Raw genomic sequence first — 22,508 nt, forward strand, 5'->3', positions numbered from 1 at the left:
ACTTTTTTTGATGGATTTACTTCACATTTAGCTTTGTTTAAAAAAAAGAAACCCCACTGTCATCCCCTTGAGGAGGCTTTTCAACAAGAAATTAATTAGCTGGGTCAGACTGACCTGTGACAAAGGGAGTAGGGATTTACTCAGCAGTTCAGAATAGGAAACACCAGAAAGAGAAAATGCCATCTTTATTATTTAAGAATTTAAAGTCTTATAAATGCCATGAACTGGTGTCAGTGCTCCACTACTTTGAAAATGAGAATGGATGCAAAATTAAAAAGGGGAAACAGTGTTCATGCAGAGTTTGGGTGCTTCTGACGAGCTGTCTTTCAAGCTTAGTACCTGAATAGCTGGTATTCTGTTGATGAAGATGTTGGCCTCAGATTTAGGGGTTTGGGTGGGGGCTTTTATCCAAAGTTGGCTGAAAAACCTGCTCTCCTGATTGTAGTACAGACTAAACTGGACAATAAGAACTTTATAGAAATGGAGAAACTTTACTGTTACTTCTCCAACGACACAATTGGAGAAACAATATGTAACTATTCTCTATTTGTAAATGCATTACGCAATAACTGAAAAACACAAAATTCCATTTATTAAAAAGAGATTTTGGTACACACACACACACACACACACACACACACACACACACACACACACACCCACACACCCACACACTCAGTCTTTTTTTGAAAGCGCTCTGAAAGCTCTTTTGTAAATCCAAAGAAAGCTCCACTTGTTCACAACTTATTTATTCCACTTCCATGTAATTTTGTGTAGGACGGACTGGTGGCAATATTGAGAGGAAGAGCATCAGAATGATGAGAAGCATGAAGGCGTGTCATTCTGGAAATATGTCCATTAGCTGCTTCTAAATCAAGTAGGCCTACAGATATTTACTGTTTCCCAGATACTTGTTGTTGCGCAATGCATCATGTGGTTCCCCAAAGTTACAGGCGAAACTCAACATGTTTATTTCTCTCCAACAGCTCCAGCGTAGTTTCCCTCTGACGTCTCATCTGTTGGCAAGTGGTCAGATATGTGCTGTATGTGCTTGTGAATTTCAGAGCTCAGATTACTCTGCAGTGGAGGAAGAGCGAGCAGTGCACAAATATGAAGGAGATGAGTGGAGCTTTTCTGACATTGAAATGGCTGCTGGTGGGGATGTGTGCGTTGCTGCTCCTGAGCTCAGGAGGTTTAGTGTTTCTGCTGGTACGACAGAAAGAGCTGACGGAGGAGCTGGTGAGGTTGGACGCCCAGGTGCAGGTGCTGTCACAGAGCAGGCTGCAGGCAGGAGTCCTCCAGCCCACAGACCCCACAGAGGCTGGAGAGCTAAAGAAGCTCCAGCGCAGCAGAAGAAACCAGGAGGGAGAACCAACACAAAGTGAGGACGAGAAGGATATGATGATGCTGATGACATACTCCATGGTTCCTGTAAGACACCTAAATGCTTTAAAGTGGCCTCTTTATATGAAAATGTGAATATTGCAAACTGTTTACTTCTGTGAAACGCATGAAAAGAAAATGTCTCATTATGTTATTAGAAGACAGAAGAGAGCAGCGATTAACTCTTTACTTTCATCTTTAATAGAAACATTTCCTCTCTTCTCCCTTTTTGGGATAAGAAGTATGTCCGTGAAATGCAAAGAATCCAAGAGTCTGTTGCAGTGATTTGTTTTTCCACTGAGTGTTTCCAGGATAAATTGTGTAGAGCAGTGGAGTGTGTCTGCTCGTCCCTCAACAGTTCTCACATCTGATGGGAACTGACATTTCTCCAGAGGGCGCTACTGTATTTTTTGACAGCACATTACTCACATTACTCATTACTCACATATTTTACCAAAATAAAGGCTATTTTATTATTGTCCTGATCGATTAATAATCACCAATAATAGTTAAGGCTACATCAAGCATTACTTTAATTTTTAAATTATTCTATCTTTTATTTTCTGGATTAATTGATTAGTCATTTAAGAAATGTTTGTAGCTGTTTGTATCATAGTGATTGATAAAAACAAAATGTGTAGCATTATAAAGCTATCAGATGTTATAACAATCAACACTGACTTTAACTCTGTTTTCTTGATTTCAGGTCAAAGCCTTCATGGATCTGTGTAATAGCTCCAGAGGACTTTGTTTCACAGGTGCACTTCTCAAATATTGTACATTCCAGTGCTGTAGGGTTTTTATTATTGCTGGTGCGTTTACTCTTTTTGGTTTGTATAAAATTCTTATTTATTCGCCCCCTCCCCAGGCCTAGCTGGACCACCAGGTAAAAAGAAACACTTTAATTAACTTCAGTTATTTATACTAAGCTGAATTTGTTACTGCAGCTACAGTACTTGTTCCTGTCAGGTTTGCCTGGTAGAGCTGGTTCATCAGGACCTCAGGGTGCGCCGGGGCCGGAGGGGAGACGAGGAAGAAGAGGTGAGAGATCTGTTGAGTCAAATTAGACTAACCCCCCTCGTTAGATGTGCACCACAACAGTCAAACTCAGAAAGTCAGTCACAAGATTCAAACAGTCTTCCGTTGTTCAACCATCGTTACATAACATGACAATCCCACTCGCTTTTCTATCGCTGCCACATTAGCAAAGCATGGGAGATTGATTCAGTTGAAAAAGTTTACTGGACTGATTAAACCTGAGTTATGCTGGTTTCAGATCGGCTCGGTTGTATTTAGCACTTTGAGACTTCCTGTTTAAAATATATGTACATGTTCTCAGTCCTACAATTAACACCTGATCATCCTGTTTTTAATTTCCATTTCCAACTCATTGGTTTAAACTAAATACCTGTCAATGACAAAGGTAAAAAAGGAGAACCAGGACCTAAAGGAGACCCTGGACCTCCCCGACTGAATGGAGAGACTTACAATGACATTCTCATTGAGGGTGAGCGATGACGACATATTTGAACCTGATATGAATAATGTGATTAACAGAGAGGAAGTCAGTCACACTACAGATTACATCTGAAAAATCACCTATTTTATGTGAGAGTGAGTTTCTTATATATTATAAGAACAAACTAGAGCCTTGATGTTTAGCTCTACTTCTGGTGAGGTTTCAAGAGCAGCTATGGCCACCATATTTGTTCAACACTTTATTCTGTTATGGGACGTAATAAACAAAGTGAACTTGTTTTTGATAAAATCTTAATTTAATGATTCTTATTTCCTCCAACTTCAAATTGGAAATAAATGTTTTGATTTAAAGTTATTTCAAAAGTGCCTGTCATTGATGAGCAGTATTGTTTATTAGGCCAGTTTTACATGTCTGATATACAGCCACTGCATTTTAATATTTGAAGGTCCTCCTGGTCCAACGGGTCCACCAGGTCCAGCAGGCCCACCTGGTCCACCATGTCCTGCTTGGTATTCTAATGAAGTGAGAAACAAGACCATCGGAGAACACATCTGTCAAAACAACATGTTGATGGGTGAGAAGAACAGAATCATTAATCAGTGAACCAACATGTTTCGAAGGTTTGAAGTTATATCCTTTGTTGGATGTTGAGTGGTTGTATTCATGTTGTTTACTGTTTAATACCACGAGTGAACACTTTTTTTGGGGGATAATAGATTAAAGGTCACCCTCCTCTAGACAAACATTGTGACCATGCACCTTTATTTATTAAAGGACCAGCGTGCAGGATTTAGGGGGATTTGTGGGCAGATATGGAATATAACTATGTTTTCATTAGTGTGTAATTACCTGAAACTAAGAATCGTTGTGTTTTTGTTAACTTATGAGCCTTCATATTTACATAGAGAGCGGGTCCTCTTCACAGAGTCCGCCATGTTGCTCTAGTTCTTCGACACGCTTGTGAAAGGAAGGGGTGAGTAAAGGAATCCGCAACCTCACCGCTAGATGCCACTAAATCCTGCACATTTCTCCTTTAAGTTAACTGACTAATTATATTGTCTGTAAATTTTATTCTCCAACGTCTAAATACTTTTTCAGAGGCATCTCTACACCGCCAGTTATACAATTCTGGTTGGGAAATATTGAATCCTTTATTCATTTATTAGCCAAAAAAATTTCTTCATTTAAATATATTGAGTCTAAAATACTGAAATCAGCCTATAATATATGCACCAAATGTTGTTTCTTAATAGCAAAGTCAAAAGGTATATGGCCGCTGATCACAGATATGCTCCATGGGGGGAGATTTTTCAGCATAAATTGTTGGCTATTTATGTTTTGATAGTTATTATTTTTAGAAAAGTTTGCATAAAGTTAACCTTCCATTTATTCTCTTACTCTACATATTTAGATTCATCTCCTTCTGTGATCGATGCAGAAAACCGCAACTCAACAATGAACAAGAATGGTAGGAAGGAATTCAGAATTTACATTTAGTGTACAACAATTATATTAGTTAATGATTTAGATTATAGGCTGTTTGTGACTTAGTAATAATAATAATAATGTATGATGTCTTTATTTCCACAGAATCACCACATCCAATAAATGAGAGCCGAGATGTTTTGAATGTTACCGGCTCCAAAACAAGTCTAGACACAAGTACGGACTCTGGTAAGCAACCGTGATAGGACAAGTTTTTAAGTTTGTAAACATTACATAATAAGTGTTTTTTTGTGTAAAAATGTATGGTAATCCAAATTCTGTTTTATTTACCACAGAGTTAGTATCACCTAGTCCAGACTACAGACCAACCATGTGGATTGGAACCAGTACAGAGAATGTTACAGAGGCATCAGTTAACTTATTGACAGGTAGGAGATGCTGAAACTCATTGTTCATATGTTTGGACACGCAGATTTGATCCTAACTTCATGCTGTACTCTTCTTAATAAATGTCCACAGTGTTATCAACACCACATCCAACTCGTGACTCCCCAGATGTTTTTAATGTTACTGACTCTGAGAAACTGCGAGAGACAGATAAGGAATCTGGTATGCAACCGTTGCTGGAAGATTTAATTGACAGACCTCTTTACTGATCTTTTTGTAATGTATTGTTTTTATTTTTTTATTTTTTATTTAATCAGTACCCTTTTTATTGCCATAGCCATTTTTGTTTAACAAAAACAAACACAAATGCATGAAAGAGGACATATTCTTATTATTTTAAAATAATTATGTTAAATTATCACAAATATTTTTTTAAGAACATGGATAAACAAAAGTGATGCATATGTGCCAACCAGCATCATAATCCACACACACACACACACACACACACACACACACACACACACACACACACACACACACACAAGGTGTATATATCTATATAGTTCATCTAAATCCACACGTTTCTTTTGTTCTTAGTCTTGTACCAACATGACAACTGATTTTATTTCTTTATTAACTGCATGTCGGAAGGGAATTTAATCAAGTGTATTCATGTAATCCAGAAGACTTTCATATTATTAAAAATGTAGAAAAATGTACTTAAAGAATCAAGTATCTGCAGGAAAGTGCTCCCTGTGACTGTGATGATGAAACTCAATACCTTTTATTTTCCAGAGTCAGTATCATTTCATAAAGACTACATCCATGACACCCTGAATAACACTGGGAATGTTACAGATGCACCAATACAATTATTAACAGGTAGGAAACACTCTGTTTTGAATTATGAGTGAAGTGGGTGACCATAACTTTAAAACGTTATATTTAATGTTTCATTTCATTCAACAGTTCCTCTCTCTGTGGACCAAACCAGTGATTCCTTCAATAACAGTGGAGCCATTATTGATGCACCCGTGACAAATGGTAAGAAACTGTCTATTGGTATCACTGTTTGGTATCAGTGTTGATCAATTCACACATTTAGTATAAGCGTTTTTTTTTATCTTCCCTCAAAAAGGGATATTTAATATTTGTGCCATCTCTTCTAGTTGAATCTCATTTTTCTTTCAGCAGATTCACCAACTCCTCGTCCAACTGACAACAGCAGAGATGTCACTGACTCTGAGAAACTTCTAGACACAAACATGGAAGCTGGTAAACAACCAGTTTGAGCAGAAGGGAGACTTAAAGACAAGCTTTGACTACATGAGAAAAAAGTTAAAGTTAAGTTACTCTTGTTTTCTTTTCTAGAGTCAGTATCATTTCGTCAAGACGACGACCATGACATCTTGAACGATACTGAGACAGAAAATGTTACAGAGGCACCAATAACATTGTTGACAGGTAGGAAACACTGTTTTGAATTGAGTAAAGTGAGCGATCATAACTTTAAAACATTATATACAATGTTATTTTTCATTCTACAGTTCCACTTTCCGCGGACCAAAACAGTGACGCTTTCAACAATGCTACAGAGGCACCAATTAAATTATCAACAGGTAAGAAATGCTCTGTTTGTGAATGTGACAATGGCCTTTTGCATGATTTTGATGCTGCTCTATATCACCATTAGTGTCTATGTGCATTTATGTTTCCTTTCATGTTTCAGCCTCACTTTCTGTAGATCTGGAGAGAGATGCCTTCAACATCAGTGGAAATATGATCAAAACACCCATGAAAAGTGGTAAGAAATTGTGTCCTATGTTTTGTTTTAATAATAACCAATAATCTTAATTTATAAGATTTCTCTTTTCTCTCAAAGCCCATCAATCATCTTTAAAACGTTGATTTAAAGAAAAGTACCTTATTATTTACAAATATTACTAAAATGATCTATCTATCTATCTATCTATCTATCTATCTATCTATCTATCTATCTATCTATCTATCTATCTATCTGAAAGCGTATTCAAATACTCTACCTATCTTCTTTTATTTAGAGTGCAGAATTAGAATTATTAAATGTCCGGAGAAAGCCACCAGAATGGAAAGCACTTTTGGAGCCTGGATGTCCGATGCATCCCAGCAGGATGGAGGTCGATACTGGCTGGCCGATCATTTTTCAGGTGTTTTTTTATTTTTTTTTGTCTACAAATCATTCATCAAAGACATTAGTGAGTTATTGTGGATTTACAGTAAACACTGAACCATTTATTTCCCAGGCCGAGTTTTGGTGGTGCACAGGAACATTTCGACATTCAATGATACAAACAACAAAATTATAGACGTCGGGAGGTACTTCCAGGGCTGTGGTCATGTTGTTTATAAGCAGTCATTTTACTTTCACAACGCAGGAACAAACAGACTTATGGAGTAAGTGATTGTATTACCTTGTATAAGATGTTGTCCCTGCCTTATTAACTTACGGTACTCATTCTGACTTTTTTAACTTGTGTAATATTTTACAGATTTGACCTGAACACCGGGGGAACATATGCTCTGATCATGGCAAACAGCAAATATCACAACCTGACTTATCTTTTCCGCAACTCAAAGACGTATTTCAAGTTTGCTGTGGATGAAAATGGACTGTGGGTCATTTTTGCATCAGATACAGATAATGATACGATGGTTGCAAAGATTGACACTGATAGATTCTCTGTGGAGTCAGTCATTAACACTCACTACCCTACAACTAAAGCAGGAAATGCTTTCATTGTATGTGGGGTGATATATTTTACAGATGAGAAAGACAGAGAAGTTACATATGCCTTTGATTTAAAGAAAGAGAGTCCTCAGGATGCAAGTTTTGATTTAAGGCCAGCCAATGGCATCTTGGCTATGCTGTCATATTATCCCAACAGAAAGCTTCTGTATATGTGGGACAACAGCAGCGTGAAAATATGCAAAGTTAGACTCAAATGGATCTAGAAATAACCACAAAACTTGTAAAATGAGCAATAAAGTTATTTGTAAAGCCTCAGTTTGTCTACGTGAATTTCTTGAAACACTGACCCGATTTTGACACAGGAGGTCCCACTGGACTTGTTCACAGTAAATATGTTACTCAAATTACTGACTTCTAATCTTTATTTGTTTATTCCAAGATACCTCAATTTTGGATTTAAACAGGGTCATAAAGAAAATGATGCCACATTTTTTTAAATTGAATTATTATGTACAACTGTGAGGCTATTTCCAATGCCGCTATTGAACATGAAGGACCTTTAAACATTCTAGATAATGTTGATTTATTTATGTATTGTCATTAACCTACAAGTACAAGACAAGAGGAGATGATTTGGTCAGCACCAAAGCGTTATTTGTTATTATGATCATTGTTGCTAATATAAGTATAACAGATGTCTGAGATTTTTTTCTGTAATTTCTTATGATATCTCTGATTGTTTAAATAACAATCAGAATCACCTTTATTGGCCATTTATACATACCTGCAGTACAACACATTCTGGTTGTCAGCCAGTTGGTGATTCTCATCAGTGTAGGGGGAGGGGGGTTGGTGAGGTCCTGCAGGCCTCTCCAGACTAACGCAGGGTTGTTGGCTGAAAACCTGTTTTCTAACTTTTCAGTGTAGCTCCTCTTTGCTACCCTAATCTCATTTGTCAGTGTGTTCCTGGCCTGGTTGTACAGGATCCTGTCCCCACTTCTGTAGGCCTTCTTCATGGCCTGGCGAAGCTGCCTGAATTTTGCAGTAAACCAGGGTTTATTGGCTGCCGTAATGACAGGCATCTCCTACTCCAGTAGACTACATTATAGTTGGTATTGAAGGTAATTACTGACCACCATATGATTCCACGAACAACTCCGGTAATAAATATGACAGTATTGCTAATTTTACAGTGAATCTTCGGTTCAGGACAGCGTTACACATTTACGAGGATCCCCTAAACCTAACACAAAGCGTACATTACGAGGACCATTTGAACGCACCAGCAGTCACTCCTCTAAACGCCTCCTGTGCTGCTAGATCTCCAAACATCGGGATGGGTGTGAGCTGCATAGACAGAAGCTAAGCCTCCATATTGCTGACACCGTTCACACGGGTTAACTCACGTCTTGTTAGCTACTGTACCCGGAGAGAAGGCTAGCTAGCAGCTAACTGGGTAACCGACCTAGTGCATAACAGCGTTACATCACTTTGGGTCGTGTCCCACCTGGGAAATATCGGCCTAGAGAAGCCAATACTGTATGCACTGTGACACTAGTACGACACACTGAGCTGTTTAACTAAAACAAGAGAGCGAAAGCTGCTGTGACTTTGAAAATTAGTGGGGGTTTTCCGAAGGGGTTGTCAAGACGCGACTGGGTTTCATCGTGCCCTGTGAGTAAAAACGAACAAGTTGCCTGTTGTCTCGACATATGCTGGTCTAACGTCACTGTTATAAATAATAAGATAACTTAGCTATATGGCTAGTCACGTTAGCCTGCGTGTGAAACTGCTGACGTTAGCTAACGCTAGTTGTTTGTTTGAGGGTAACTCATATTAGCCACTGCGCAACATACTGGCTGTGTGTCTGCCAGGGGTGATAGTCATTTCCACCAACAGAAACATCAGGTAGTTCTGGCTTGGGCCTAGCTTACGTAGCTAGCAGTTACTTATTGATATAACACAACCAGCTAGTGTTACACTGTTTATTTTGCCGTGTATTGCTGCCGTTAGATAGCAGGAGGTAATTGGCCTTAGTAGCCTAACACATTAATACATTTAATGAATCATTTAAACAAGATTGATTTATACAGTAGCGAGCAGCACTATCGTTGCCACCTTCGCCAGTAAATGACCTGCTAATGCTAACTGTGACGTTGAAGTTATGACATGTTTTAAAGGCTTAACGGCCTCTCTTGTTTGCTACTGCTGTTTGTTAACCCCCATCTTTCCCCAGCACACAGTGTTAACTTTGTCAATTTTCAGGATATTGAGCCAAACGGGGAGTTATGTCCTGTCCATGCACTTCGGCTGCCAGGTTGTTCCTAAACACAGCCCACAGAGGTAAGAAAGTGAAAGTACACATTGTACCAGCTGGCTAACAGCTGCATGACATTGTGCTAACGTTAACTTGCTGCTGTTTGTGAAGTAGGTCTGGAGCTAACACATAACAGTGTCCGTCCGTCACGTAATGCCAACTGCAGGTGGAGAAGTGTTAGAGTAGCTGTAAGAAAGCTGTAATGTTAGTTGTAAACTTGCATCACAGCTGTGACTTAGCTTCAAGAGTGATAATGCATGAGGAAAACACACACAACTTGTTGTATGAAAACACGAAATAGTGTTAAGTAGCAATAGGTTAGCATACTTGTTACGTCAGCCAGAGCCCCTCACGCTTGCGTAATACAAAATGTTCAGCGACAGCACATATAACTAATATGGACTCATTGCCCCAGACCATGAACTGCTGCTCTAGATAATATGCTGTGTGTTCAACTGATATCTATAGACAGAGGCCATTATGCCATTATGGCATAATATAGACAGAGGCTTTTTTAATACTCATCTGATGTGTTGTGAACTAATTAAGTTCCCCCAATGATGCATATAGGGTGGCAACTAACAATTATTTTCATTATCAATTAATTTGCAGATTATTTACTTTATTAACCAATTAATTTATTAGTCTTTCAAGGATAACAAAATTGTGAAACATATAATTTCACATAGTTATTGTCATTCATTTGAAATATATGTTGATAAAAGTTGCTGTTTCGTTGTCAGGATTGTCCTGCTCCCGGATCCAGTTGTTTTCTCTGAGTCGTCAGAAGTCTCGGGAAACTCATTTACCTCCCAGGGTAGGAGTGAGATCGTTTTCAGAGACCGCTGTCTGCTATGCTGCTAAAGATGGGACAACAAAGGACAGTGGAAGCGATGGTGGAAAGGTAATCTCTTGGAGGAGAAATCTCATTTGTAGCTTTCTTGCATGATAGTGTTACGCATTACTCTGTAAATGGAAGAGATGGTAGTAATGTCATCTGAAATGTGCTGACCCTGTTGTTTTTGCACAGAAAAGTATCAGTGAGGCGAAGAGACTTTCTGGCTCTGGAGGATCAGGCAAGGGGGGAAGCCAGCTACGCTGCCCTAAATGTGGAGATCCCTGCACACATGTAGAGACCTTTGTATGTGAGTAAACTTCTTAATATTCAACAACCAGATTTACCAGGACATATGATCTGATGTGCATTTTAGGTGCAAAGTTTATGTAGAAACTTAAAATCAAGCCGAGTAAGTGGGAAAGAGGAGGATGTCACCAATGTTTTAAGTTTGCACACTAAAATACTCACTAAAGAAACAAAAGAAAATGTAGAGGACAGTTTACGAGAGAGGTTCTGTTTTATGATTATGTAAACAAGGCATCATACAGCGAATATCCGGCATTATTAGTACGAAAAGAGATTTGGATTACATCGTTGATTACCATGCAACATGTAGGAGGCGGAGAAAAAACAACTGAGGAGATGGTTTGTGCATTGGCTGACTAAAAATAAAAGAAACAGAGGGGAAAGTGCAGCCGCAGCAAATGGACACATTTTCATTTTTGTCCACAATTCGGTGTTGAAATGTGTCTTTTGTTATATTTCAAACAAAGCATTGAACCAGCGTTTGCTGTGGTACAAACTAGTGGTGGACTGAAATCGCTATAAACACACAGTATATAAATGGTACACCACAAACAACCATCATATGTAATTTCCTGCCACAGTTAGTCAAACTACAGACCTGCAAGTAAACACTGAGGGATAGGTATCATTGTTATCAAATGACCATGAGTTTATATTGTTCAACTAAGAAGTGTTGTTTAGATTGTTTGAGGTGTAAGAAACCTCCTTTCAAACAATCAGATGCGGGGTTCCTGCTCTTGGTTGTTTTGTAACTTCTGAAACTTTGACTTTGTAAACTTGTGTCAGTGATTGACCAGAGCTCTGTCTACCACTGTCTATGTGACTATTCAACCACTCACTATGAGAAACAAAATCTGATGCATACAAGCGGCAATGTGCTGTCATCTCACTATAATCCAGTAACCAAGTATCATCCATCAGTGTAAGTGCAGCTTGGTCATGGACTGCAAGGTGCCAAATTGAAGTTCATTGTAAAGAGAGAATTCATTCAAATATTTTGAAAACAAATGTATCAGGGACAATGCTCCACAGCATGTGTAACACATTAATCCTGTTACATTATGTAAATAATTCAACAAGTTTCCCTGTAGGTCAGGACCAGCAGCAGGCAATCTTTGGCCATTTTTACAGTTCAGCACCATGAGCCACCTGTTTTTTTTTTTTTTAAACCAGGTTGTGAAATGTTTCTATGCTTTGTGTGTTTATTCTTTTGTAGCATCAACACGATTTGTCAAATGTGAGAAATGTCATCACTTTTTCGTGGTTCTGTCTGAAACGGACTCTAAGAAGGGACTAAACAAAGAGCCAGAATCTGCTGCGGAGGCAGTGAAACTGGCTTTTGCACAGAAACCTCCCCCTCCTCCTAAGAAGGTGAGAGAATGAAGCCGGAAGTCAAATATGCTTTTGAAGGACTGTCATTGTTGTAATAGTCAAGTCTCTTATCCTGTTATGAAGTATAAATTGTTTTTTTCTCCAGATATATGCTTACCTCGACAAGTACGTTGTTGGCCAGTCCTATGCAAAAAAGGTGTTGGCAGTTGCAGTGTACAATCACTACAAGCGCATCTACAACAACATCCCTGCTGGGAGTCGACAGCAGGTGGAGGTGGAAAAACAGCCCTCTCTAACACCTCGTGGTCAGTATTACTGCTGTCTGTAGATATTAGTTCATTCTGCAACTTATTGGTGGACCCCCCCCCCCCCCCCCCCCCACACACACACACACACACACACACACACACACACACACACACACACAGTTTTTCATTAGAAAAAGGCCTTTTTTTATGTCTTAATTTCAAACTATTGTTATATACATGTTGATTTGGTTTCCTCTGATCACTTGCTTTAATTAATTCACTTTTGCTTTTCCACCTCTACACCAGACCATCATCATAGTCTCATAGCTGATAAATACTGCAGTGCTTAAAAAAGCAAATGGGAAGAAAAATGGTTATTTTTTTTCAATCAAGTGAATTTGAAAAAAGGTCCATGTTCTATATCTTTTGTGTTGGCCAAAATCAGTTTTACTCAAAATATATAGTGCTGAGCTTTGACCTACCTCTGGGCTACATTTTTGTTTTCATTCCATACTGGACAGCTGAGACAGACAACAAATATGAAGCCAGAGAGTGAAGTGGAATGGTATGCGCCAGGAACTATAATTTTAAATACAAGAGTTACTGTTTGCCACTGTTTGGTTTTGAATATGATTCTGGCATTTATCAAACACTATTTTATGTAACACTATTTCAAAATTAAACTTAATCATGGGATTGAAATACATCTAAAAACAAAGCCATAAATTAACGCAAAAGAGATGCAGTTCTGCAAAATGCCAGTAGTAATAGTTAATAACTTTTTATTTACAGGAAAGTGCTGAAAAACAAATCAATTTCCAATTGTTCAAGTTTGTTACAGTGACATTTAGTACACAATAGCTTTTATTTTCTACACATCAAAATGTTACCTAAACAAGTCATCATCGACTAATTTACTCATAGAATACCTGATAAGAGGTCGCAGCTGTGGCCTTCATTTATAACTTGTCTTGAATCATAATCTGTCTTATTTGGCATTTGTTCAATACCTATCTCACTCCTGTATAGACGCTTTTTCAGGACTGTAGTGATAATGTCATAATGGTAATGAATAATTATAATATTGATTTGGGTACTTTCCTCCTCTTCCTGTAGAACTAGAGATGAGAAGACGAGAGGATGAGTACAGGTTCACAAGTAAGTGATTGGTCCTCCTTACTGTTGTTTCTATCAGAGGCCACTTAAAAAATCACAACACTTGAACTGCAATTTCTGTCTTTATTGTCATGAGTTGCACAAATGCCAAAATGTACAGACAGCTCTGGCTCCTCAGAGCTTTGTTCTGCCTTTTCCAGGCAGATATTTCTAGTAACTTATTTATAGTTATGCTCAACCTAAAGCAGGATTATGACATAATCGTGATTAATGCTTAATCAAAACACCAGATCATTAAGCAATAACCCAGATGATGCAGTTCATTATATTTGAGGAAATACAGCTCCAGTTGAGCAGCGACTATCAATTTACCATGCATACAAATGAGCTTTTTAACTTAACCTTTGACTGACTGGAGAATATAAGTTAACCCACTAGCATTCAGTCTTTATAGTGATGTTTGAAATACAGTTCTTACTTTTCAGTCACAACGCTAACCCCCTGTGACTTTTCTTGTGGTTGCAGAACTGCTGCAGATTGCAGGCATCAGTCCTCATGGAAATGCTCTGGGAGCGTCCATGCAGCAACAGGCGAGCCAGCAGGCACCTCAGGAGAAGAGGGGCGGCGAGGTCCTGGACTCCACACACACTGACATTAAACTGGAGAAGAGCAACATCATACTTCTAGGTCCAACTGGCTCAGGTTAGTGTTCTGTAGTATTGTATGACAGTGACACTCGGATCATTAAGATGTACACCGCTAAATAGGCAGTTCACCTGTAAATATGGACCCGTCTTGTCAAAATATATGTTAGCATGATTTTTCAAATTTTTCACAGGTAAAACGTTGTTGGCGCAGACACTGGCCCGTTGTTTGGATGTTCCGTTTGCAATATGCGATTGCACCACACTCACTCAAGCTGGATACGTGGGAGAAGACATTGAGTCAGTTATTGCCAAACTGCTGCAAGATGCCAACTACTCAGTGGAAAAAGCACAACAAGGTGGGCAGAGGGACTAACTATTTTTTTACTATTCTATAGTCCGTGTATGTAACATACTGTAGATGACGGTCCGCACGACCACAGTTTGGAGAAACAGACAGGAGTACTGGCACTGTAGCAAAGCAATGCACTGCTGTGGACGGTGGCAGCAGCAAAACATATTTTAACCACTTAAAAGAGAGGCTCACCTAGAAATATCAATACCACAAGACTCCTATGACAAAAACAGTGATTTTTACTTTTCAGAAACAGGAGTTGCTGATCTACCACTGCCTCGATTGGTTAGTTTCTTTGTGTTACTGTGTGACTGGTGTTTTGAAGGGTTAGTTTGTATTCACCAAAGTCACTCAAGAACACAAAATAACGAACCGATCGAGGCAGCGGGAGACCAGCAACTTCATGTTCTGCGAGGTAAAATTAGAAAAATGATGTACTTGCATGTTTTTTCACCTTTTTATATGATGATCAGAATACTCAAACAAGTCAGATGTAGATAGAAAGACACAAATCTCAAAGTTAAAGACAAGCCACAAACTAATTCAGTCACTATGAACATCACGACACGATGAGAAATATGTTTCTATCCTCCATTAGCCAACATACAGTATAAGACTAGGAAAAAAGTTTTGATAGCAGCAAACCGTTGACTATCTATTTCCACTTTGTTATACGTCACTGGAAACTGTAGTAACGCTGATAGAACCACCTTTACAGTGTTCACTAAAGTGTGCTCTGTAATATATACCGAGGTACTTTAGCCAACAAAAAATAAGTTGCTGCTGATGTAATAAAAACTCTATAAAACATACATAACATACTTCCATTCCTTAAATGGGCAAATAATGTGTCATTGGCTTGATCTTGTTGGGTATGTTATCAGTCAGAAATTAAAAAAAAAAACAGTCGAGGATTAACAAAAGTAAACATCAGTTTCATTTTTACAGAGGTGACTTATCGCTGCTCTGCAACTGTTGAGACTCGTTTTTTTCTTCACATTTGAACCTTTTTCAAATGATTAAAAGTGAATTATGTTTCGTACAGTGTAAAATAAAATAATCTGAAGTAAACATTGTATACATTTATGCACAAGCGTTTTTGTCTCTTATTGTGAGAAGTGAAACGTAAACTGTCATGGCGCTGTCCCATTTCATGTACAGGTATTGTGTTTCTGGATGAGGTTGATAAGATTGGCAGTGTGCCTGGAATCCATCAGCTGAGAGATGTAGGAGGAGAGGGAGTCCAGCAGGTCAGTCTTCAACCCGAGTTGCACTCTATACAACTTTAATGTGGTTTGTTTATAGACATTAATCTCAGAATAGATTTGTGAGAGAGTTTGGATTAAGAAATTCAGCAGCAGATTTCACGTATTCACTGCAACTGATTCACAGTTTTTTGCCCTTGTCCTATATTGGTTGAGCTAAACTTGTGTTATTAAGATGTATTTCCTTTTCCTCTCTGTCAGGGGTTGCTCAAACTCTTGGAGGGCACAATAGTCAATGTTCCTGAGAAAAACTCCAGGAAACTGAGAGGAGAGACGGTGCAGGTGGACACAACCAATATTCTGTTTGTGGCGTCTGGTGCTTTCAACGGACTCGACAGAATCATCAGCAGAAGAAAGAATGAAAAGGTAAATTCAACACGGCTCATATACACAGACTGTAGGCAGACACTCAGTCTCCACTCCTGTTTGTCTTCATTCCTGCCTCTAATGTGATCCTCTTGTTTTGTGACTCTTCAGTATTTGGGTTTTGGAACTCCCTCCAACATGGGGAAAGGGCGGCGTGCAGCGGCTGCCGCAGACTTGGCCAACAGCAGCGGTGACACGGACACGGTGGCGGAGATCGAGGAGAAGGACCGGCTGCTGAAGCTCGTCGAGGCCAGGGATCTCATTGAGTTTGGAATGATCCCAGAGTTTGTTGGTCGTCTCCCCGTGGTCGTGCCTCTGCACAGCCTGGATGAAGAAACGCTAGTCCGAATCTTGACCGAACCACGCAACGCCGTGGTGCCCCAGTACCAGGCTCTGTTCAGCATGGACAAAGTAAGGACACTCCTATAATGGGTACTATAGTACAGTGTTAAGCCATGTACAGGCAGGCAGAAGCTCATTCTTTTGAATGAGACCAACGAGGGGGCTCTGGCTCAGCTGTTGCCACAACGCAATGCAGCGTCATTTAGTCAAATGCCTGCAAGGACACATTCCTGGTAGATTACCTTGTAATGTCAAATCACCACAGTATTTCTACTGGTACCTGAAAGGCAATGCCTGTTTGTTGAATCAGACCTACAGGAAAAGAACATGTTTGTTAAAATGTTATCTGTATGGGTATATTATATTATTATGTATTTGTAATTTAAATGAATCTGCTCTGTGTTTTGTCTCAGTGTGAACTCAATGTGACTCCAGATGCCCTGAAGGCCATAGCCAGGATGGCTCTGGAGAGAAAAACTGGAGCTCGTGGGCTCAGATCCATCATGGTATGTGATTTTTACCTTGGATATCACACTTAAATTTCTATGTTGATACAGCACAATAATTAAACATTTCATTTTTTTATAGGAAAAGCTCCTTCTAGAGCCCATGTTTGAGGTGCCACACTCTGACATCATGGCTGTTGAGCTGAACAAAGACATTGTCCTCGGAAAATCCCAACCGAGATATATCAGGTCAGTATCTTTCCGCTCACAGTGCTACAAGTGTATCGTTAGTGATCATATTCCTTTAGCCGAGCTCGCCGAGTCTCCAACGTTGTGTTGTTTGAAACCTGAGCTGGAGTTTCCATTTGAATTCCAGAGCCCAAGCCAAGGAGTCCGCAGAAGAGGAATATGACTCGGGCATTGAGGAGGAGAACTGGCCTCGGCAGGCGGACGCTGCTAACAACTGAACCACATGTCGCTCATTTCACCTAAAGACAGTCTGTGAAATCATTAGATCATTATGAACCTTTTAAATCCAACTCTGGATTTTACTATAGCTTCTGACAAGCGAGCTGTGGACACTGTAGTAGAGGTAATAATGAAGTCTGGTGGTTTTCACTGAAGAGTGTTTTCCTGATCAACAAGTTAAGAGAGTGTAACAAACTTTGGTCCTGTGCATCAGCTGTTAATTCTCTGGTGGTGCACTCACAGGCTGGACCTTCATAAAATATTTCAATCTCTGGGGATTGTTAACATTTTTATCTATATAAAGATAATGCATTTTTATTCACCGAAGGATTTGTAGCTAGTTTATTTGTTTTCTCTTTTTGTGGTGATGGGCTGTAATAGCAAGGGAAGCAAATGGAAATGATGGGATCATACTGTACACTTCAAAAGAAGTGGAGCTGAGTAAGTGTCGATGTGATGGAAACATGTCAAGTAATGCCTTACATCATAAGGGCATAATATTCCATAAGCACATCAATATTTTGATGTTTTCTTCTTTACCACCATTGTAATAATGGTGCTCACAGCAAAACTGGTCGCTGCTTAGGAGGCATTTGTAAGCAGTTGTTATGACATGAGCTCTAATTAGGAGACGACATTGTGAAGTGTAACGCACCAGCAAATAAACAAAGCAGGTGTTAAACATTAGTGACCTTTAAACAGCCAGAACGGTGGGGTTTTTGTTCAGTGTTTTGCTTCCACTTGTAGCCCACCATGTAGGGAATGTATCTGTTCACTTACTGACCCGATCATCACAGGACTGGATCACAAGGCTGTCTCTCAAAGCAGGATTAGCAGGTTGCCAGATCACTTTGAAGCGTTACATACTTATCCTCTGATACTTTATTTTGTAGTAGATATCCTCCCAACGTACAGTACATGACTGAATCATATTTTTTGATTTGATATTGAACCTTCATTATCATGATTTAAATCATAATTGGACAGATAATCTCTTTCACGGTTGGCTGGATGCCGCTCTAAACCTGTTTTGTCAGACAGCCCTAAGAACGGCGCAGGTATTCTTATTTTCATTGTGCGTGCTCCAGCGTTGGAAACCCACCTCAGTGTTAGTGATGTAATATCCTGTTACTAAATGGTATCTCAATACACACGTCTGTAATCAAGCCTAAATGCTCTCTGACTGAACTGAACCACGCTGCTGTACTCTTTAACATGCTGTTTGTGCTAGAACATGAGATTAAACTAGATCTGTTCTCTCTTTGCTTTTAAGTTTCCTTTTCCATCAGTTCAGTTTACAAACAGATTTTCTGTTTTCAGAGGTCTGTTACAGAACCTGTAAACTCCCCCCAGTTTGTGGATCTAAAGTTATTTGTGATTGTTGAAAATATATAAATAAAATGTAAATCTCTGTACAGAATTTTAATTGTTCTTTACTTTCAAACTTGTCAACAGAACGTACACTTTAAATTGATTAGGTTAACAAAGTCAGATATTCTCAACACATAAATCAATGAAACAGGAAATTAATATCATAGACATCACAATGCTGTTCCACCCTGTTACGCTGCTGCCTTTATGTAATCGGCTAATCTCTGGAAGGTATTGTGCCGTTCTTTATTTCTCAATACCTCAGCAATCCCTAATCCCCTTTCAGGTCCAGAGGGGTTTACAAAGTCACACTGTCTGAAACGTGCCTTTGAATATGGAAGGGAAAAAGGAGAAGATTGACTAAAAGATGATAACATTTTTAATTGTCAATGTATTAATAGCAAAGCATAAAATAATTAAAAAATATATTTATATATTTGCTCATTTAGAATATTTTTACTATAACTGGTATATATTTCTATGTATATATGTTGCAATACTCCATTGTACTGTACATTTGCAGGTAGGATTATAACAGGTGTCTGTGGTGTGATATTGGTAAACAACTCCTCAGATGATGTCAGAGGCTTAGTGATGAAGAGGCTTATCACGTACATCATCTTTGTGTTAGTCATTTACTCCAAACACCCATTAATGCTTCAGAGGGCTGTGAAGAAAGAGAATACCTGACAACGGTAAGTTTTATTACAACTACGATGAAATTCTGGTTTAATAACTATAAACTCAGGAACTTTTTTGTTTTTTTTCCTGATGCAGTTTATTTGTTGGTTAATATGAACTCTCTGGAGGATGTCCCATTTCTGAGCTTTCTGGGTCCACTGGAGGGGGAAGTGCAGCTTGTGACGGCTCCAGACATCACTATACCAGACTGTCATCGGATCCTACGAGACACCGAGGTCACACATCCATTTCTTTTCACATTCACAAGTTTAATATCTTTCTGGGATCAATTCATTAGCTCATCTGATTCTGTGGCTTTCAGCTTCCTTCTAGTATCTGTTGGAGTGCCACTGCTATGCACAACTACATTAGAATTGTCACAGCCCAGAAAAGAAAAAATCAATATGTATATCACCTTATATTTTAAAGTTAACCCCAAAATCCATATTTTACCTCTTACCTGAAGTGCTATTTATCAATCTGGAATATTTTGGTGGGAATACAATGGAAAGACACATTGCTCATAGGTGTTTTTTGATCTTATTTTGGCATGTGACAAAGGGGGTAAATAACATGAATCATGGCTGAATTCCATGTAGCTGAGTCCTGGTATTGTACATGCTGGCTCACAGTCATGCCTTATTTGGTTCCTGCTACAACAAGTCAAATTCTGCTGTGCAAAAAGTGTTTAGCTGAAGATTTGTTTTGGTTTGTTTTTACTGCAGTATGGCTTCAACCTGGAGAAATGGATCTTAACTGGGCAACAGCCTGTCTGTCAAGCCCCATCCTGCCCTCCCTACTGGCTGATGTTCAGCAGCCCTCAGGAAAGCCGCAAGGCCAATCGCAGGAGCAGCGACACATGGTCCCTGGACCCCCGGCCCCGCAGTCACAGCCTGAACTCTGCAGACACTCGCTGGCTGCACTATCGCACCGTCAGGTTCTTCATATCTGACTCTGAGGATGAAGATGGTTACCATGAGGATAATGAAGCCTCCTCTACCGAAGATGCACCTCGCTCCATCAAGAGCAGAGAGCGCCCCCGAAGCGCGGCACCCAAAGACCAGCTCTCCAGAGTCAAAGACATGCACCGTGGTCCTTCCACTCACCACTATAAGCCTGCCTCACCTCAGAGCCGCAGAGGCTCTTTACTGTCTCTTCAAGACTGCAGACAACCTCTGCGAGCAGTGGAGCAGCACAGGTCCCAGCAGGCCAGCTCCCTCCCGCAGAAGAACAGCAAAAAGAAGCAGCGTTCACAGGGCTCTGTGGGCAGAAAGCACTCCCTGAACACACCACCCTCTCCAGCCAGGCTGCAGCAGCAACGACCCTCCTCTGCAGGGCCGATCGTCACAAACTACAGACAGAAGGTTTTTTTTCTTCTGTTAGTGTCTCTGAGAAAAATATGTGTCACTTCTTTTCTTCCATAACCCACTATTTTTGATCTGTTCTTCCCTTGTCACCAGGCACTGAGGACCGGTGGCTCTCGTGGGGTTTTCTTTGACTCAGCAGCAGAGTTGTTGTCAGCACTCAGCCAGGAAGAGAGGGAGCTACTTGAAACCATCACAGAGAAGGGCTACCCTTTACGCACAGCTATTCTGGCTCTGCAAAAGACAGGTTATCACAGCCCAGAGAAGGTAGGCACCACTTTCAAATAGTTTTGGTAAAGTTAAATGTCAAAGATTTGTTCGTTCTCTTTGGTGTCACTTATGACCATAAGCGGTAATTGGTGTGTTTTTGGCTCTCACTCCGAAGATCCAAAAAGTGGCGCCGCTATAGATTTTTCCCAGTTGGTAATACTGTAAAGTGGGTCATGTGCTCAATCACCATTGTGTTACCTCATTCAACAATAGATAGTGACCTAACTTAAAATATTTGCGATAATTACTTCAATCAACACATCTTGGATGGTATATAAACCCTGATAATGCATAAATACAACACGTCTGAGTTACCCTTCAGTTGCTGCATGCTTGATGATTGTAAAATCAAAAACTCACACAATAGAATAAACCATCAAACCTGCATTTAAATTTGTTGTAATTGAAAAAAAGTTGCAAAGAAAAAGCACCAACAAAACAGACCCTTAATTATATGTTGGCTCACAAGTTGGCAACCAAGGGTCTTATTATTGCAATCATAAAAGCTTACTAGTGACCTGTCAAGCATCAATATTCAACCATAATTAATTTTAAACCCTATACACAAGACATTTCTTTACAATTACCTAGAAATCTAACTTGTGCTATCTGTACTTCATCGAGACCCAGCATGTCATTCTCAATTATTTGTCCCTTTATCAACAGATCCTAAAATACCTGGGAGCCAGTGATCATCTGTGTGAGCTGGGTTATGATGAAGCTCAGGTGGAGGAGGCCTTGGAGATGTTTCAGAACTGCGAAAGCAAGGTGATTACCGCTCAGCAGTGGTTTCTTGCCAAAAGGTTACAAAAAAAGCAACACCACAGCCATACCGTTATGTGTATCATTACTTACTTTGAATTCAATTTCAGGCTGCTGAGTTCCTGCGCCTTCTGACTCAGTTTAATGAGATGGGCTTCCAGCAAAATGCAATCAAAGAAGTGCTGCTTGTTCACGAAAATCACCGTGAGAGGGCTCTTGAAGAACTCATGACACGCATGGCTTAAACAGAACATCTTCACATTTGTAGTCTGTATGGAGAATAGATTATTTTCTACAATACAGTGTGTGAAAGTGTGTACTAGTATGTATACAGTATGTACTAAAATACAGTATGTGGTCAAAACATTATACTTAACAAATAATGCCTTCTGACTTACTTCGACTAACTCGAGATTTACATAAAACCTGTGCAACTCAACTATACGGGCTAGAATGAAATAATTAAAACAAATTTGATACAGATTTTGTTTCTAAACATTATGCAGTCAACAATGATGCCAAATGGCGGAGGTTAACTTTATAATCCTACAGACTTGAAGATAGAATAATGCTGTTTGTGGTACTTCATG

General features: G+C 39.4%; 3 protein-coding genes across 5 annotated transcripts; all 3 read left to right on the top strand.

Moving 5' to 3' along the window:
- Positions 1-1,031: 1,031 nt before the first annotated feature.
- LOC137880879 (gliomedin-like) lies at positions 1,032-7,742 on the top strand. Of its 2 annotated transcripts, none has more exons than XM_068722437.1 (19): positions 1,032-1,431; positions 2,090-2,141; positions 2,252-2,269; positions 2,353-2,424; positions 2,807-2,890; positions 3,309-3,437; positions 4,275-4,331; positions 4,454-4,537; positions 4,645-4,737; positions 4,829-4,918; positions 5,495-5,581; positions 5,669-5,743; positions 5,891-5,974; positions 6,071-6,163; positions 6,247-6,318; positions 6,429-6,503; positions 6,760-6,885; positions 6,982-7,132; positions 7,228-7,742. In XM_068722437.1, the coding sequence occupies exons 1-19, from the start codon at positions 1,111-1,113 to the stop codon at positions 7,688-7,690; spliced, it is 2,226 nt and encodes a 741-aa protein (XP_068578538.1). In that variant the 5' UTR covers positions 1,032-1,110; the 3' UTR covers positions 7,691-7,742. The 2 variants fall into 2 exon arrangements, with proteins under 2 accessions (XP_068578538.1, XP_068578539.1); XM_068722438.1 differs by having other exon boundaries at positions 5,894-5,974.
- A 1,043-nt stretch (positions 7,743-8,785) lies between these two features.
- On the top strand, positions 8,786-18,890 carry clpxb (caseinolytic mitochondrial matrix peptidase chaperone subunit Xb). Of its 2 annotated transcripts, XM_068722439.1 has the most exons (15): positions 8,786-9,101; positions 9,693-9,770; positions 10,488-10,648; positions 10,775-10,889; positions 12,105-12,259; positions 12,366-12,525; positions 13,585-13,626; positions 14,110-14,286; positions 14,423-14,587; positions 15,745-15,833; positions 16,050-16,214; positions 16,326-16,625; positions 16,970-17,062; positions 17,145-17,251; positions 17,379-18,890. In XM_068722439.1, the coding sequence occupies exons 2-15, from the start codon at positions 9,716-9,718 to the stop codon at positions 17,467-17,469; spliced, it is 1,875 nt and encodes a 624-aa protein (XP_068578540.1). In that variant the 5' UTR covers positions 8,786-9,101; positions 9,693-9,715; the 3' UTR covers positions 17,470-18,890. The 2 variants fall into 2 exon arrangements, with proteins under 2 accessions (XP_068578540.1, XP_068578541.1); XM_068722440.1 differs by lacking the exon at positions 13,585-13,626.
- Positions 18,891-19,635: 745 nt separating this feature from the next.
- LOC137881957 (ubiquitin-associated protein 1-like) lies at positions 19,636-22,383 on the top strand. The gene is made up of 5 exons (XM_068724187.1): positions 19,636-19,758; positions 20,248-20,886; positions 20,983-21,153; positions 21,823-21,924; positions 22,029-22,383. The coding sequence occupies exons 1-5, from the start codon at positions 19,636-19,638 to the stop codon at positions 22,161-22,163; spliced, it is 1,170 nt and encodes a 389-aa protein (XP_068580288.1). The 3' UTR covers positions 22,164-22,383.
- Positions 22,384-22,508: the final 125 nt, after the last annotated feature.

Source organism: Cebidichthys violaceus, unplaced genomic scaffold, assembly GCF_023349555.1.
Source record: "Cebidichthys violaceus isolate CVI_PGR_0920_01 unplaced genomic scaffold, fCebVio1.0.p SCAF_3, whole genome shotgun sequence".
NCBI lineage: Eukaryota > Metazoa > Chordata > Actinopteri > Perciformes > Stichaeidae > Cebidichthys > Cebidichthys violaceus.

What these genes read in the sequence shown, in the direction of transcription:
- LOC137880879 (XM_068722437.1), top strand. Translation starts at nt 1,111, where the DNA reads ATGAAGGAGATGAGTGGAGCTTTTCTGACATTGAAATGGCTGCTGGTG. An exon ending in ACCAATACAATTATTAACAG is followed by an intron (nt 5,582 to 5,668) that starts GTAGGAAACACT and finishes TTCATTCAACAG; the next exon opens with TTCCTCTCTCTGTGGACCAA. An exon ending in ACCAATAACATTGTTGACAG is followed by an intron (nt 6,164 to 6,246) that starts GTAGGAAACACT and finishes TTCATTCTACAG; the next exon opens with TTCCACTTTCCGCGGACCAA.
- clpxb (XM_068722439.1), top strand. Translation starts at nt 9,716, where the DNA reads ATGTCCTGTCCATGCACTTCGGCTGCCAGGTTGTTCCTAAACACAGCC. An exon ending in GGATGAGTACAGGTTCACAA is followed by an intron (nt 13,627 to 14,109) that starts GTAAGTGATTGG and finishes TTGTGGTTGCAG; the next exon opens with AACTGCTGCAGATTGCAGGC. An exon ending in CTCTGTTCAGCATGGACAAA is followed by an intron (nt 16,626 to 16,969) that starts GTAAGGACACTC and finishes GTTTTGTCTCAG; the next exon opens with TGTGAACTCAATGTGACTCC.
- LOC137881957 (XM_068724187.1), top strand. Translation starts at nt 19,636, where the DNA reads ATGAACTCTCTGGAGGATGTCCCATTTCTGAGCTTTCTGGGTCCACTG. An exon ending in TCACAAACTACAGACAGAAG is followed by an intron (nt 20,887 to 20,982) that starts GTTTTTTTTCTT and finishes CCTTGTCACCAG; the next exon opens with GCACTGAGGACCGGTGGCTC. An exon ending in TTCAGAACTGCGAAAGCAAG is followed by an intron (nt 21,925 to 22,028) that starts GTGATTACCGCT and finishes ATTCAATTTCAG; the next exon opens with GCTGCTGAGTTCCTGCGCCT.